This window comes from Geotrypetes seraphini, chromosome 7, assembly GCF_902459505.1.
Source record: "Geotrypetes seraphini chromosome 7, aGeoSer1.1, whole genome shotgun sequence".
NCBI lineage: Eukaryota > Metazoa > Chordata > Amphibia > Gymnophiona > Dermophiidae > Geotrypetes > Geotrypetes seraphini.
This window is the reverse complement of record NC_047090.1, coordinates 82,225,584-82,243,634: the sequence shown is the minus strand read 5'-3', so window position 1 is coordinate 82,243,634 and position 18,051 is coordinate 82,225,584. Positions and strand designations below refer to the sequence as shown.

General features: G+C 49.2%; 1 protein-coding gene across 2 annotated transcripts in view; it reads right to left on the bottom strand.

Moving 5' to 3' along the window:
* Positions 1–113: 113 nt before the first annotated feature.
* G2E3 (G2/M-phase specific E3 ubiquitin protein ligase) overlaps positions 114–18,051 on the bottom strand; it is a 176,097-nt gene continuing 158,159 nt past the window's right edge. For both annotated transcript variants that reach the window (XM_033953452.1, XM_033953451.1), the window contains exons 14-15: positions 15,992–16,206; positions 114–1,722 (exon numbers count right to left, since the gene is read on the bottom strand). In XM_033953452.1, coding sequence (XP_033809343.1) covers positions 1,508–1,722; positions 15,992–16,206 — 430 coding nt within the window. In that variant the 3' untranslated portion in view covers positions 114–1,507. The remainder of the gene's footprint in view (positions 1,723–15,991; positions 16,207–18,051) is intronic.

The window sequence follows — 18,051 nt, the reverse complement described above, 5'->3', positions numbered from 1 at the left end:
TCCAAGTACCTACAAATCCAAAATGTGGCCCTGCAAAGTGTTTGAGTTCGAGATCACTGGTCTAGACCAAGACAATTTTGATGGCCAATTGATTTCTAAAAGCTGGGCTTCGCACTTTTTCTGGCGAGACCTGTGAATCTATGGCAAAATGGTGAAACTGAAATGGGACCCATAATACAAAAGCAATCCTGAAGTGCTTTGTATGAGTTTTTAAAACATCCATTAGACAAGTGCAAAGGGAATCACATGCATTTAGTATTCTCATTCTGGACTGAACTGCTGGTTGTGGCTCTGCATTATTACCATCAACAAAACCCTAGTAAATTGCATTTGATACTAATGTAATTGATGACAAGTCCTATTGACTGTGCTGCACTGTTGCCCAACTAATCAGCCATTCAGAAAAAAAATCAGGAAGCCCTAGTTACCATAGATAAGCCACAGTGTGTTTGTCTCTTGTGATGGAATGCAGTCAAAGCAAAAGAAAACTGCCAGGGCAAAAAAAGGTGATTGTTTTTTAGTTGGAACAAATGTAGGTGCAATAATGAAAATAGATTATCTTCCAACAAGAAAAGAACTGGAGCACAATTGCAATGAATACTTTTTTCCTTCAATTCTGGTATAGATTCTAAAGCTTATGAGAAAGTAAATAGGTACATATGCTTTCAAAAATAAGCAAAAAAAAACTCAGCAACAAAATGCACAAATTTTTGAAAAAGTGACTTTCAATTTTAACACTGAATGTAGTACATGCACACAGAGGCCAAGTATTCTTGCTTTAGAGCCAGGGTGTCCAACCTCGACCTTCACCTAGTCAGGTTTTCAGAATTTCCCAAATAAATATGCATAAGATCTATTTGCATGCAATAGAAGCAGTGCATGCAAATAAATCTCATGCAAATTCATTGGGGGAAATTCTGAAAACCTGACTAGATTGCAGCCCTTGAGGACCGATATTGGACAACCCTGCTTTAAAGGATCTCGCGACAGCTGTAAGCTATTCCAGACTCTCAAGTTAAAACCTACCCCCTGAGACACACATGTGGGTTATAATACAAAGCACTGAACTATTTACAGCTAAAGACTTTACAACAGATATTTCTATGTACACCCCCCCCCCCAAGTTTCTAGAAAGGCAGTTGTCAAAAAAAAATAAAAATAAATTCAAGTTTCCTTGATCTCACTGATGCTTGGGTGTTAACAGACTCTCAATACAGGTTTCCAAGATCTCTTTGGTCTTTCTATAAGGAAGACCAATGTAAAATAGACAGGAGTAGCACTGGCATATATTAAGAATGAATAGTAAAATTCAAGGCATTGCGTAAAAAAGTCCGATACCTGCAGGATTCTGTATACTTTTTTTTTCTTCTAAAGATCCAACTGGTGATCACCATGGAAAACATCACAAATCACCACCCTGATGCAGGTATGTCTACTTTTCATGGTTTTCCAAAGCAAAATACTATTATTCAATTCTCATTTTAAAATAGCATGCCTTATTAAATCTTCATATGGCATTAATGGCAAAGTCCATGGCTTCTTTGAACTCATTATATGTGCTGGTTGCTGGAAGGCTCAAGCAATTAGTGGCGCTATTGCCAACTGGAAATTTACCATGCAGAAATTCAATGACTGGAGTAGGATCAAATCCAGCAGGGGGAATATAATCAGTACCCGTTGCAAAGATAAGTATTTCTTCTAGAGTTGCCATAGCCTTACCATCTAAGGACAAGAAAAAATTTAGAGTGTAAATTTACCGTAATCCATGTTAATATTCTTGGCCAAAGTAAACATTTGCTGTAAATTATGCCTAATGAGCTTACAGTAAACTACTTCTTTGTAAGTGATGTGGATCAGCCACTTAGGGCTCCTTTTACTAAGCTGCTCTAGCGGTTTTAGTGCGCACTTAGCGCACACTAAATTGACGCACGCGCTAGACGTTAACGCCACCCATTGAGCTGGTGTTAGTTTTTACGCGTAGCACGGGGGTTAGCACGCGCTAAAAACGCTAGCGCACCTTAGTAAAAGGAGCCCTTAGTAGTTTAGAGCAGCAGGCTGCAAACTAGAGTTCAAATTTTACTTCTTCCACTGATACTCCTTGTGACTCAGGTACAAGATTGTAAGCAAGCTGACACAAAGAAATATGTACTACACTTTTATGTACCTTATCTTGCGCTCAGATTTGGAAAGGTAAGTCATTAAATCCAAATCCAATCATGAACAATGCATGTAAACGAACACAAAACTATTCTGTATTTTTAGCAACTTCATCAACATATACCTGTATATACGTATAACAGTTTAATTACTTAACAGAACATTCTTAGGATTGTGTTGCATTTCTATATAAAATGCCCATTAGTTGGTAGAGTTTGAGAAGATGGTTAGGGAAGTGTCTTTCAAAAACATTTATATTATCAACAAATGGATCGATAAGTCATATGGTCTTTATCTACCTTCATTTTCTATGATTTTGGAACCCCTCGTTTAATCCAGATGATGGAAAGGGGAACACAAAGTTAATTTTATTTGTTAGGACCAGAGCTGGGACGAACTTATCAGCTGGAGTTCCACAGCAAGCAAGCACCAGACACTCCTCTCACTCCTTGAAAGCACAGTTATTTACTGTAACAGGTGTTATACAGGGACAGCAGGCAGATATTCTCACATGACGTGATGTGGGTGACGTCATCCACAGAGCCCGGTACGGGCAGTGTAAAAGTGTACTGTCACTTTAAGCTTTATAAAGCTTCAAGACTGCCGCACCGTGCCTTCCCACCCGATGCCAGCTCGCAAGCTCGTCAGTTCTATGTCCAAGTGAAGAAGCCAACCAGGGGAGGTGAGTGGGTTGTGAGAATATCTACTTGCTGTCCCTGGATAACACCTGTTAAGGTAAGTAATTCTGGTTTATCCTTAGACAAGCAGGCAGCATATTCTCACATATGGGACTCCCTAGCTGTAATAAGAAGGCTGGAGAGAGAGTTGATCTCTAAGAACACAAACATTTGCTGCCTCGCAAAAAACTAGACCTAATGTCTGATACGAGAGCGCGGAGGCAAGGGAAGGAACATAAAGAAAAAGTAATCAGAAGAACACAATACTCTACTAGAGGAAAAAGGGGGAATGCCAAGAAAAAGCACAGTTACTTACTGTAACAGGTGTTATCCAGGGACAGCAGGCAGATATTCTCACATGTGGGTGACGTCATCCACAGAGCCCCGATGCGGACAGCTTTTCAAGCAAACTTGATTGAAGATTTCAAGTTTGCTAGTGCTGCACCACGCATGTGTGTGCCTTCCTGATCCACTAGAGGGCGCATCCCCTCCTCATGGTCTTCAGTTTAGATAGCTAGCAAAGAAGCCAACCTTGGGGAGGCGGGCGGGTTGTGAGAATATCTGCCTGCTGTCCCTGGATAACACCTGTTACGGTAAGTAACTGTGCTTTATCCCAGGACAAGCAGGCAGCATATTCTCACATGTGGGTGACCTCCAAGCTAACCAAAAAGGGACGGAGGGAAGTTGGCAATTCAAGAAAACAGATTGCGCAAAACCGACTGGCCAAACCGGCCGTCGCTCCTGGACAGAGTATCCAGACAGTAGTGGGAGGTGAAAGAATGAACCGAAGACCAAGTGGCAGCCTTGCAAATCTCCTCGATAGGCGTTGACCTGAGGAAAGCTACAGAAGCCGCCATCGCTCGGACTCTATGTCCCGGGACTCGACCATGCAGCGCGAGAGCAGCCTGAGCGTAGCAAACCAGCAGCCAACCAGTTGGACGAGGTGCGCTGGGAAACAGGGCGTCCCACCCGAGTAGGGTCGAAGGACAAAAACAATTGAGAAACTGTCCGATGAGACTGAGTGCGTTGAAGATAAAAAGCCAACGCCCTCTTACAGTCAATCGTATGAAGCGACAGCACGCCAGGATGAGAGTGGGGCTTTGGAAAAAAGACCGGAAGAACAATGGAACGATTGAGATGAAAGTCCGAAACCTTCTTGGGCAAGAACTTGTAATGAGTACGCAGGACCACTGCATCCTGATAAAATACAGCAGAAGACGGGTCCGCAACCAGAGGATGCAGCTCACGGACTCTACGAACAGACGTGAGACCAACCAGGAATACCACCCGCCAGGTGAAACAGATCAAAAGAGCGTTATCAATGGGTTCAAACGGAGGTTTCACCAATTGAGCCAGGACCACCCTAAGATCCCAAACCACTGGAGGGGGCTTGAGCGGAGGATGAACATTGAAGAGACCCTTCAGAAAGCGGGAAACCGTCGGATGGACGGAGAGCAGCTCCCCATCCAGTGGCCAAGGAAAGGCAGCAATCACACAGAAGTGGACTCGGATAGATGTCGATTTGAGACCAGACCGAGACAAGTGGAACAGAAAATCCAGCACTGAAGGGAAGGAGGCAAAGAGTGGATCCATGCAGTGCTCAGCACACCACGCAGCAAATCAGGAGCATTTCTGGGAAAAGCATTGCCGAGTGGAGCCCATACGAGAAGCCTCGAGAATATCCCCACCGACTGAGAAAAACAGAAGGAGGGAGGCACGTTGCGAGGAACCAAGCTGATAAGTGTAGAGACTGCAGATTGGGAGGCAACAGAAACCTCAACACTGAGACAGCAGAGAAGGGAACATAGGTAGAAGCAGAGGCTCCCTGACACGCTGAAGGAGCAGGGAGAACCACAGCTGTCAGGGCCACAGAGGAGCCAGCAAGATCATGGTGGCGCAGCCCGACAGGAGGTGCATCAAAGATCTGAGAATCAGAGTAAAGGGAGGGAACGCATAGAGGAACCTGCCCATCCAATTGAGAAGGAAAGCATCCACCTCGATGCGAACCCGGGAGAACATCCTCGAGCAATATCGAGGCAACCAGTGAGTAAGGGGCGAAGCGAACAGAACTACCTGTGGGGTTCCCCATCAAACAAAAACATGCCGCAGAGTCTGAGAATGGAGCGACCATTCATGCGGCCGAGAAGGGCGACTCAACGTGTCCACCAGACAATGCTGCTCGCCCCGGAAATACACCGCCCGAAGAAATAAGTAGTGGTGTAACGCCCCCTGCCAATGATGAAGGGCTCCCCTGCAAAGTAACAGGGAACCTGTACACCCTGGCTTGGTCACAGAATACATCGCCACCGGGATGTCGGGACGCACCAGGACCCCGCAATCTTGCAACCAATAATGAAAATCCACCCCGGCATTATAAATGGCCCGGAGCTCCAGCAGATTGATGCGGCTGCGACGGCCCGCACCCGACCAAAGACCCTGAGTCCGAAGGCCGTCGAGGTGCACCCCTAAGCCTATGCCGAGGAGTCCATCGGCAGAACCTTCTGATGCGGGGATACGAAGAGGTGGCCCACCAACGAAACAAGCGTGTCAAGGAGGGAGGCACCACAATGTGCTTGGAAGCGGGATCCCGATCCTGCCACCACTGAGATGCTCGGGTCCAGCGGGGAACACGAAGATGAAACCAGGCGAACATCGGGATATGAACCGTGGAGACCCATGATCCCAAAAGGATCAGCATCAGCTCGGCCGAGGCCGAAGACTGCGGAGACACCAGCTGACTCAAGCGCAGACAGGCGGCCTGCCGAGGCAGAAAAAACCGGAGGCGGACCGAGGACAGAGGGGCCACCTTCCAGCATAAACAAACAAGGGCCACCCCCTGAGGCCGAGACAAGAAGGAGCGCAGACAAACTGGGTCCAGGTCCGCCCCGACGGACTCCCGAGACTGGGGCGGGCAGAGTCTGAACCACTCCCGGACTAGAACTAGAGCAGGTCACGAAGGGCCTGGACCAGACGCAGATGGGAGGATGGGAATGCCCAACCGACAGAAGCGAGGCTATACTCCCGGTGCGTAGACACGGAGACACCCCTCCCGAAGGGAGGGGAGGAATCCCAGAAGGAGAGCAGCCCGGAGGCTATGCGAGAATAGTCAAAAAGACGGCCAGGAGTCGCCAAAGCCGGCGACTGGACCATAACCCGGCGCTGCTGCAGCTATTGCGGCTGCTGTGAAGGAGGCCGAGAACACAAGAAAGGTATCCGGAGGGCCCCTCCGGAGAAGGAGTCCAAACCACCAAGGCAGAGGGGATTCAGCTGAAGGCGTCCCGATAGGTGAAGGACCGATCGCGTTCTGAGAGGCGGTTAGTGGCCACCGCAAGAGAGGCCTCAAGAAGCGCAGAACTCACGCAAGTAAAAGTGGCGAGACGATCCTGGAGGTTCGGATCCTCAGCCACACTCTGCGCCAAGCGAGATAATGCATGGCAAGAGCAATAGAGCCGGAGCAGGGAGAGAGTCTCCTCCAGGCAACCAAACTCCATACTACAAGATTCCGTCACGGCTGCCCGGAATTAACCGAAGAGAAAGCGGGGAACCCTTTCGAACAGGAGCCGGAGACGCCGAGGCACAGAGCCCCAAATGACGTCGAGACACTAAGCCCCCGTCAATAACGGGGCGCAAACCCGCAGTTGACGCCGAGGCCCAAAGCCTCAGCCGCTGCCGAGATATAAAGCCCCCAGCGACGTTGCGGCACCAAGCCACAGTCGACATCGAGACACAAGGCCACCGCCAACCAAAGGGCAAAGCCCCAAGCGACGTCAAGTCACAAAGCTCCAGTCGACGGCGAGACACGAAGCCCCGGCAACGACGAGGCACAGATCTCCAGCCGACAATGAGGCCACCAGCCTCAGTCGAGGCACAAGCCTCAGGCGCCATCGAAGCACAATCGTCAAGTGACGCGGAGCACACGGCTGCAGCCGACGTCGAAGGTACAAAGCATCCGTCGACGTCGAGACACTCAGCCTCAGTCGACATTGAGACACCAAGCCCCAGTCGACATCGAGGCAGAAAGTTGAAGCACAAAGCCTTAGACGACGTCAAGGCACCAAGCCGCCTTCTACGTCGAGGCACAGGGCCTCAGGCGACGGTGAGGCACCAAGCCACAGTCGACGTCAAGGCACCAAGTCGCAGTCGACGTCGAGGCACCAAGCCGCAGTCGACGTCGAGGCCCAAAGCCGCAGTCGACGTCGAGGCACCAAGCCGCAGTCGACATCGAGGCACCAAGCCCCAGTCGACGTAGAGGCACCAAGCCCCAGTCGACGTAGAGGCACCAAGCCCCAGTCGACGAGGCACCAAGCCTCAGTCGACGTCGAGGCACGAAGCCTCAGTTGACGTCGAAGCACGAAGCCTCAGTGGACGTCGAGGCACAAAGCCACAGTCGACGTCGAGGCACAAAGCCTCAAACGACGTCGAGGCACAAAGCCTCAAATGACGTCGAGGCACAAAGCCGGAGTCGACGTCGAGGCACAAAACCCCAGTCGAGGTCGAGGCACAAAGCCTCAGTCGAGGTACGAAGCCCCAGTCGACGTCGAGGCACGAAGCCCCAGTCGACATCGAGGCACGAAGCCCCAGTCGACATCGAGGCACGAAGCCCCAGTCGACGTCGAGGCACGAAGCCCCAGTCGACGTCGAGGCACATCGAGGTTCAGAAGTCGGCACCGTACCAATGAAACTGGTAATAAAGGTGCAGCAGTGCGCTCCATAAAGGGCAACCTCGAGATGAGTATTCCCATGAAAGGAGGCACGTTTCGAAGGTCTCGTAGAGGCGGGCACGACTGCACTCGATGCCTGGAATGCCTGAGACTCAGCCGGTGGCATTACCGAGGTAACGCAGCTAGAAGAACAGAAAGAAAGAAAGAAGACTTACCGGGGATCGAAGCTACTCAGTCCGATTCCAACGAAGGAAAAATGGTCCTGGCCATCCTGCTCACACGAGGTGAGCCCAGAGAGAGGCCAGGGAAGAAGAAAATACAGCTGCAGCCAAATGAGGCCTAGCCGCATGGCTGAGGCCCAAGAAGGGCCTGCCAGTGGAACCAGCAGAAACACAATAAAAAGTCCTTTTTTTTTTTTTTTGAAACAAAGAAATACACGATCAATCAACAAACGCACAGCGACTTCCTAACAAAATAAAGAAGCCGCGGTGCTAGAAAGGCACTTATAAGAACGCAGAGAAGAGAGACAGGGCTTTCTGGCTCCGCAGAAAACTAAGAACTGAAGACCATGAGGAGGGGATGCGCCCTCTAGTGGATCAGGAAGGCACACACATGCGTGGTGCAGCACTAGCAAACTTGAAATCTTCAATCAAGTTTGCTTGAAAAGCTGTCCGCATCGGGGCTCCGTGGATGACGTCACCCACATGTGAGAATATGCTGCCTGCTTGTCCTGGGATAAAAAACTATATGCATGGAAGCTGGAAAATAATAAACGATCTCACAGTGGCAGGTGAATCTAAGCATAAACGATGGGGACACCAGACAGATTCAATAAGAAATGAATACTGGCAAATGCACGTATATGGATGAGCAGACCAAAAAGAGCAGTTGAAAACAGTCGTGGCTCAGGGTAGACACAAATGAGAAGGGAAAGGGAATTTTGTAAGTAAATCGAAAGCATGGTTCCCGCCGAATAGAATAGCTTTAGAGGACAAAAAGGAAAAAACATCCTAGTAAGAAATAAGTCAGTATTAAGGAGTATAGAATTAGAATGACATAGTGGCGTACTGGGGAGAAAATCCCATGTCAAAAATAGTCCCCGTGAAGGCTATGAAAGAACTCTGATAAGTCTTGAAAAACGAACAAAGCCAGTACAAGACAGGAAGGGGAAGCATATTTTTCAAGAGATATGCTGGTAAACAGGGGAAACCCATAAGCATTTAGCAATGAAAGGTGAATGAGGAATGGAATTGTTGAATATCCCTATAAGAAAGGAAAACAAAGAGAGGGATATGCAAATTTAATTGTAGAAATTGTGCTCTTCATGTACTGAAAAGAGGGGGAGCTCAATGAGCTTAGAATGCTACTAGAATTGGGGCTTGAACCTCAAGGGCCGCAATCCTCGAGGGCCGCAATCCAGTTGGGTTTTCAGGATTTCCCCAATGAATATGCATGAGATCTATTTGCATGCACTGCTTTCATTGTATGACACCTGTATCTAGGAGATGAGTAGTCAAACTCTTAAACTACTGCTCCATCCTAATGGCGTGTCAGAAACTTGAGTGTCAAGAAGATATATAGAACTTCTCCGAAGTAAAAGAAGAAATGCAGAAATGAGCTACCATGAATGTGGCAGCGAGTAGTACAAAAGTACAGCAGGAAAAACACGTGTATGGAGGAAAATGGAACGGTAAAACAATCAGAGGTCATTTCCATTGTGTTTCTCTTTGTGTTGGGAGAGAAATCATGTGCAGCCTGAGCTTAAATGTTTGGCAGTAAATATTTTAGAGTTTACCCTTGAAACATGTGGTATCAACTGAAGGTGATGAGACACTGTAGAGTTGAGATTGACCTAATAAAATTGTAAAGAGACAATGTGCCTTGAATTAGAGGTGCTTCATGGGACTTTATGGAGAAGCAATAGAGGCACTACAAAAGAAGATGGTCACGGTCAATAGGAAGTAAGAGTAAATGTGCAACTGAAAGAAAAATTTTTTTGTTGCATCAATAATTACATGATTAAGAGAAAACTAAAAGCCAAAAAAATAAAGTGCTAGTGAAGGAACATGAAGTTCACTAGCCCAGCAGAAAACAATTGTAGACTTAATATGATGCCTTGTTTGTGCACTGTAGCAACAAAAGCCAGATAAAACGATATTAAGCACATATTGTAGGAACGTTCCTTCCAGACAAAAGAAATTATGGAACTATAAGTGGAGGAAAAGCATGCTATCGTGTGGGAGGAATAGCAATGTTACTTACCGTAACAGTTGTTATCCAGGGACAGCAGGCAGCTATTCTCACTAGTGGGTGATGTCATCAGACAGAGCCCCGGTACGGACGTCTCACAAGCACGTGTTGCTTGTAGAAACTTAAAGTTTCTAGATGCCCGCACCGCGCATGCGCCGGTGCCTTCCTACCCGGAGATCCGGGCGTGTCTCCTCAGTTCAGGTAGCTAGCCTGAGAAGCCAACCCAGGGGAGGTGGGTGGGACGTGAGAATAGCTGCCTGCTGTCCCTGGATAACAACTGTTACGGTAAGTAACATTGCTTTATCCCAGGACAAGCAGGCAGGTATTCTCACTAGTGGGTGACCTCCAAGCTAACCTCAGTGGGATGGAGGGGGAGTTGGCGACTTAAGAGAATAAATTTTTCAATACTGTTTGGCCAAACTGTCCATCCCGTCTGGAGAGGGTATCCAGACAATAATGTGAGGTGAATGTGTGAACCGAGGACCAGGTGGCAGCCTTGCAAATTTCCTCGATTGGTGTTGATCTGAGGAATGCTACTGAGGCTGCCATTGCTCTGACCTTATGGGCTGTGACCTTACAAGGAAGTGATAATCCAGCCTGGGCATAGCAGAAAGAGATACAAGCCGCCATCCAATTAGAGATGGTGCGCTTTGATATGGGTCTTCCCAGCTTATTAGGATCGAAGGAGACAAAAAGTTGAGGAGTGGATCTGTGTGGCTTGGTGCGATCCAGGTAGAAAGCCAAGGCACGTTTGCAGTCTAGAGTGTGAAGGGCTGATTCTCCGTGGTGAGAATGAGGCTTAGGGAAGAATACTGGAAGTACAATGGATTGGTTGAGATGAAATTCGGAGACCACCTTAGGCAGGAATTTCGGGTGAGTGCGGAGGACCACCTTGTCATGGTGGAATACTGTGAATGGTGGGTCCGCCATCAATGCCTGGAGTTCGCTGACTCTGCGAGCGGACGTAAGGGCTACAAGGAAAAGCACTTTCCAGGTGAGATACTTCAGAGGGGCCCTGTTGAGTGGTTCAAACGGGGGCTTCATGAGGTGGGAAAGGACTACATTGAGGTCCCAAACCACTGGGGGTGGTTTGAGAGGAGGGTTAACATGGAAGAGTCCTTTCATAAATCTGGCGACCACCGGATGGGCCGAGAGGGGTTTCCCTTGTAGAGGCTGGTGGAACGCCGCAATAGCGCTCAGGTGGACTCGTATGGATGTGGACTTGAGCCCAGATTGAGATAGGTGTAGGAGATAGTCCAGCACGGAGGATAAGGAAGCTCGCTGAGGTTCCTTTGACTTAGAAACACACCATGAGGAGAATCTGGTCCATTTCTGGGAGTAGCATTGTCGAGTGGCGGGCTTCCTGGAAGCTTCCAAGACCTCCCTCACTTCTTGTGAGAATTGGTGAGGGGTTACGTTGAGAGGAACCAAGCTGTCAGGTGGAGAGACTGCAGGTTGGGATGAAGTAGTGATCCTTGATGTTGAGTAAGTAGTGAAGGAAACACTGGAAGTGGTACTGGTTCCCTGCTGCTGAGTTGGAGTAGGAGGGAGAACCAAGGTTGTCTGGGCCACCGAGGAGCTATTAGAATCATGGTGGCCCGTTCGAGTTTCAGCTTGACCAGAGTCTTCTGGATCAGCGGGAATGGTGGGAACGCATATAGAAATCGTTTCCCCCAGTTCAGTAGAAAAGCATCTGCCTCGAGGCGATGAGGAGTGTAAATCCTGGAGCAAAACTGAGGCAGTTTGGCGTTGTGGGGAGCCGCAAAGAGGTCTATCTGAGGCGTCCCCCATTGCGTGAAGATTTGGTGAAGGGGGCTGGAATGGAGAGTCCATTCGTGCGGTTGTAGCAGACGGCTTAGTTTGTCTGCTAAGACGTTGTTCTCCCCCTGGATGTATACTGCTCTGAGTAGGGTGTTGTGGCGCACCGCCCAGTCCCAGACTCGTAGAGCTTCCTGGCAAAGGAGGGCCGAGCCCGTGCCTCCTTGCTTGTTGATATAATACATGGCGGCCTGATTGTCTGTGCGAATGAGGATTACCATGTCGTGGAGTAGGTGTTGGAAAGCTTGGAGCGCATTGAAGATGGCTCTGAGTTCCAGTAGATTGATTTGGTGTAGTCTCTCCGCATTGGTCCAGAATCCTTGGGTGCGGAGACCCTCCAGATGGGCCCCCCATGCGTAATTCGACGAATCGGTCGTGAGGACTTTCTGATGGGGGGGAGAGTGCATCAGCAAACCTCTGGATAGATTCGAAGAGGTCATCCACCAAAGTAGAGACTGCCGAAGAGCAGGTGTGACTAAGATGCGTTTGGATAGTGGATCGGATGTCTGATTCCACTGTGATGCCAGGGTCCACTGGGGGATCCTGAGGTGGAGTCTGGCAAAGGGTGTCACATGTACTGTGGAGGCCATATGGCCCAGGAGCACCATCAGTTGTCTCGCCGGTAGGGTTTGGCGAGTCGACACCGACTGGCAGAGATGAAGAAGAGACTCCATGCGTTGCCGAGGTAGGAATGCTCGGAGTCGGGTGGTGTCCAGGACCGCTCCGATGAAGGGGAGGGACTGGGTGGGTTGTAGATGAGACTTGGAGAAGTTGATCTCGAAGCCCAAATTCTGGAGGAAGTAGGTTGTAGCCACGGCCGCCGAAGTGACCTCTGGGGCTGACGGGGCCTTGATGAGCCAGTCGTCGAGGTATGGGAATACCTGTAGACCCCTGTCCCGGAGTGCTGCGGCCACTACCACCAGGCACTTTGTGAAGACTCTGGGGGACGAAGATAGGCCGAATGGTAGCACTCAATACTGTAGGTGCAGATTTCCCACCCGAAATCTGAGGAACTTTCGGGAGGCCGGGTGAATGGGGATGTGAGTGTAGGCCTCCTTGAGATCCAGGGAGCATAACCAGTCGTTCTGCTCGAGGAGGGGGTATAGAGAAGCCAAAGTCAGCATGCGAAACTTCTCTTTGACCAGGAACTTGTTGAGGGCCCGAAGGTCTAAAATGGGTCGCAGGTCGCCCGTTTTCTTCGGGACGAGGAAGTACCGGGAGTAAAACCCTCGGTTCAATTGGTCTGACGGGACCGGCTCGACAGCCCGAAGCTGGAGTAAGGTTTGGACTTCCTGAAGAAGAAGGGCGGTCTGCGTCGAGCTTGAAGGATACTCTCTTGGGGGATGGTCCGGGGGGACCCGGTGGAATTGAAGGGAGTATCCTTCTCTTATGATGGTGAGGACCCATAGGTCCGTAGTTATGGCCTCCCATCGATGGTAGAAAAGATGGAGGCGGCCCCCTATGGGAGAGGCCGAGGTTATGCTCCCGGGGGGGGCGTCAAAAGGGCTGGGGGGCCTTAGGTACGGCCGGTGGCTGAGGTTTTTGCTGAGACTTCTGGGGGGGTTGTCTCTTCGCAGGCTGCCTCGCAGCAGGCGTTTGTCTGGGCATGTAACGCCGCTGGTAAATCAGGGGTGGCCTGGAAGGTCGAGACTGTTGAGGTTTGGGTTTGGGCCGCAGGATGGATTGAAAGGATTTTTCATGATCCGACAGCTTCTTGGTAACAGTTTCGATAGACTCATCGAACAGGTCAGCTCCAGCACATGGTACGTTGGCGAGTCTGTCCTGAAGGTTGGGATCCATATCGATGGTACGGAGCCATGCCAGGCGACGCTTCGCTACCGCGCTTGCGGCGGCGCGTGCCGAGAGTTCGAATGCATCGAAGGAGGATTGCATCAGCTGGAGGCGTAATTGGGAGAGAGAGGCTACCACTTCCTCGAACTCGAATCGAGCTTGGTTGTCTATGAACGGAGTGAACTTGCGGAGCACCGGCAAGAAGAACTCCAAATAGGAAGAGAAAAAGAAGTTGTAGTTTAGCACCCGTGACGCCATCATGGAGTTTTGGTAGAATTTTCTACCAAATTTGTCCATCGTTCTCCCCTCTCGGCCCGGCGGTACAGAGGCGTAGACCTGGGAGGGATGAGAGCGTTTTAGGGAGGACTCGACCAGCAGGGATTGGTGGGAGAGTTGGGGTCCCTCGAACCCTTTATGGTGCACGATGCGGTATCGAGCATCGAGTTTGCTGGGAATCGCCGGTATGGAGTACGGTGTTTCGAAACACTGCATGAAGGTCTGATCCAGCAATTTATGCAGGGGGAGCCGAAGCGACTCCGTTGGGGGGTTAGGTAGATGCATGGTGTCCAGATACTCTTTGGAGTATCGGGAACCCATGTCAAGGGTCACATCCAGATCATCCGCCATTTGTCGGAGGAATGATGAGAAGGACAATTGTTCCGCCAGCGTCGGTCTGTGGGACGGGCTGGCGGAGGAGGAGGCCTCCAGGTCCGTGGACATCGGGGAGTGACAAGGAGAATCGGGCACCGGTGTCTCCTCGTACTCTGGGCCCCTCGGAGGGGACGCCTCTGATGAGGAGTATCCCCTACGTTGCAGTTTTTTCTGCGGTGACACCTCCGAATAGCGTGAGGAGTGCCAGGATGAGTGTCTCGATCGGTGCCCGTCTCGGTGGCGGGACGGGGATCGGGATCGTCTGTGCATCGCATGGTCTCCCGAGGTCCCCAAGTGGATAGGGCTGGAAGCAGTGGATCGCCACTGGGTTTGCGATGCGGGTTCCTGCGATGCTACCCAAGTCTGGTAAGGAGTACGGAGGAACTCTTCCTGACTATGCCCAGGGCTTCGAGTATCGATCGAAGGTCTGGTCCCATGTTGGCGCGGAGGCGTAATGGGTTCTAATGGCGGCATGTCGGTAAGCGAGGCTTGCCGCGTGGGTATCGCCGCCCTCCCTCGTTCGTCCTCGTCGGTTGTCGAGGTCGAACGGTGTGGGGGAGGGGGAGGGCCGCCCCTTTGGACCGGTACCGGGAGGTCACCCTGTATGGCAGCGATGAGCCCGGGTCCGATGGTCTGCATGAGCTCAACGAATTGAGCTTCCAGCACGGACCGTAGCGAAGCCGATAGGGAGGGATCCGCACCGAAAGGGGGTCCTCCTGCACGGGCATCGCGCTCCTTCGAGGTCGAGTGCTTCTGCTTAGTAGCTTTCGGCACTTTGATGACCATTGGTGGCACTGTGGAAGGAAGAGGTACCTGAACCGAGGAGACCGGGGCAGGCACCGACGTCGAGCTCGTGGATGGTGTCGGGGCGAGCGATGCCGGTTTCACCGCACTCGATGCAGGAGGAGTCGATGCCGGTTTCGCCCGCACCGGGGAGGTATCAGATGAAGTGGAGGCTGAGGGATCCTTAGCTGCGTCCATCTTGAACATCGATTCCCACAATAGGCAACGCCGCTTGAAAGAGCGTGCCGTAAGGGTAGAGCAAGGCCCGCACGATTTCGGGATGTGGTCAGGGCCCAAACACTGCAAACAGCGCCAGTGAGGGTCCGTGAGTGAAATCGCGCGTTGGCACTTGCTGCACTTTTTAAAACCGGTGATTGGCCGGGACATAGGCCGGAAAATCTCTGCTGCGAGGTCGAAGCCCGTGGGCCTGAGCCACGTGGCCGGCCCGTTCGACCCGCCGGAGGAAATAATCTTCTCCTCTTTTTTTTTTTTTTTTTTGAAAAGAAAAAGAACTGTTAAAGTAATTAAAAGAAACGAAAATGAAAACGCGGACAAGGAAGGCAAATTTAACTGAATTCAGCTAGCGCATGAAGAAGTTGAACTTCTCAGCTCCGCGGAAAAGAAAGAACTGAGGAGACACGCCCGGATCTCCGGGTAGGAAGGCACCGGCGCATGCGCGGTGCGGGCATCTAGAAACTTTAAGTTTCTACAAGCAACACGTGCTTGTGAGACGTCCGTACCGGGGCTCTGTCTGATGACATCACCCACTAGTGAGAATACCTGCCTGCTTGTCCTGGGATAAATACTAATACACCTGCAGAGCTAGCATTATCTAGGTAGTGGTAACATTAAGTCCTGGTGTCCAAATAACTTTTAAGACACTGGATCTGAATATTGCTGGAATTCATCTCTGGACTACTCCAGTCTGCAAGAGCAATAGAAGCTCATCCCAGGAAAATAAAGCTGAAATGTGTATAGAATTTAAACAATTAAAAAAATAGTTCTCCTGCAAATCTATATAGCAATAAAAAACAAAAAAATATTAAGTATAAACCCTACAAAGATAGATTCATAAATGGGACTGTCCTATCACACTTCAACAGGTGGCTACACTTAAATAGTATAAAAGAAGAATGGAACAAAAAAAAAAAGTTAACTGAAAAAAGGGATCATGTAAGAGAGGTAAATTAAAACCTGGCTTACCTTCAGCATCTACTAGATAATTCATCCAGAATTCAGCAACTTTAACTTCAAGCAGCTTTGAGTTGCTTCCTTCTGTTGAAAAGTTGATTGTAAAACTACCACAAAGCGTTTCTGCTGTAAGATTTTCTGGCTTGAGCCCTAGAATGCTCCAAAATGCATCAGGGTATGTCTGTATTTTTTCCAACACACCAAGGGTTTTCAATCCTTGCCTGAAACTAAAAAGTGTAAAATGATAGTAAAACATCATTTACAAAACAAGGATGAAAATAACTGTTTGCAAAACAGCAGAGAAGGATGGTATAATTCCATTAACTCCCTGATTCTATTTTTGGTGCCAAAAAATCAGCAATGATCAGAATGGCGCTTGGTAACTATATATATAATAACAATAATACCTTAGTTAGCGCATGCGCACTATGATTGAAACTCCGTGCCACATTAAAACACATGTGCAGTACAATAGAACCGCCAAGCAGGGAAGCATCTCAGCGCACGATATGCTGTCGGTATTCCAATGGGGATTTGTAAGAGAAAGGGGCTGGAGGTAGAAAAGGGGCTATGTGTGAGAAGGAGGCTGCAAAAGGGACATGTAGGAAAAGGGGGCTGGGGCTAAAAGGGAAAGATGGGAGAAGGGGGCTGGGGGGCTAAAAAAAGGGGACATGTGAGGGAAGAAGGCTTTAAAGGGGGGTTCTTAGGAAAAGAGACCTGGTGTAGGAGGCTGTTAAAAGAAGACAGTTTGGAGAAGAGGGCTGGAGCTTGGGACTGCAAAAGGTGAGTTGTGAGAGAAGGGGTCTGGGTCTGGATTTGGGGGCTGAAAAGGAAGACAGGTGTGATAAGGAGACTGGGGCTAGAACTGAGGGCTGGAAGAGCAGGTATGAGAAAGGGGTTAGGGTTGGGGGCTATAAAAAGGGAATGTGTGAGAAAAGAGAGCTGGGGATGAAAAAAGGGTGAGGTGGGAGAAGGGGGTTACAAAAGGGGACATGTGAGAGAAAAGGACTGGGACTGAAGCTGGGGGCTAAAAAGAGGGCATGCGAGAGAAAGGGGCTGAAGATAGGAGCTGGAAGAATAATTGAAGATGCAGAAGCAAAGGTTGATGGGGAAAGGGGGAATGGAGGTGAAGGACAGAGAAAGGGGACAGATTTTTAAGTTAGTGAAAAAAGGTGGAAATAGGGAAGGTAAAAGGGGAAATGGGAGCCTGGATATGGGGATAAGACATAAGAAGAATAGACATACTGGATTAGACTAATCTATTCTAGCACCCGCTAATGTAATGGGCTTAAACACTAGTAATTCTATAAAAGGCACCTGCTATATTTAGAATCATGCTTAGAGATCATATGTGGCATAACATTTATGCGCACCCATTTAGGCCAAATAAAACCAGGCCTAAATACCTGCACTTAAGTTGTGCATGATCAAGCATATTCTATAACAGTGCGTCTAATTTTTAGGAATGCCCAAGCTCCACCCCTGCCCACGTCCTCTTTTGAGATTTGCAATTAGAAGCGACGCACACACTATATAGAATGTGTCTACAAAGTTGTATACGTAAGTTCTAATCGATAACAATAAGCATCAATTATTAGATGTTAATTGCCAATTTTTGGCACTGATTGGTCTGTCATGGATAATAATGAATGAGCCAATCAAGACATGTGGGTTATATCTTACTGCCAATAGATGGGGCAAGAGAAAACCAGTTCAGAGCCAACTTCACCCCTATTATGTAGGGCTTAAGAGGGTGACTAAAACTGGTTCTCAATCTTGACCAAAATCAAATTGACAGCCTAAATTTGCCATTTAGTATCAGCTGAAACTGAGAACAGCCCCCTTCCCCCAGCAGAGAGAGTAGTCCCCCCCTTTAAATACCCTGTTGATCTAGTGTTAGTGTCCTCTTTCAGGCATGAACAATCTCCAGTTGTGCCTGCTTCTGGTGTTTCCTCAGTCAAAATGGCAGCCAAAACTACTGTGGTTATAAATTTTGTGACTTATCAGACATTTATGTGATTTATAATGTAGCCTACTTCCCCGAGCGAGACACTGATCTGAATATAAACAGA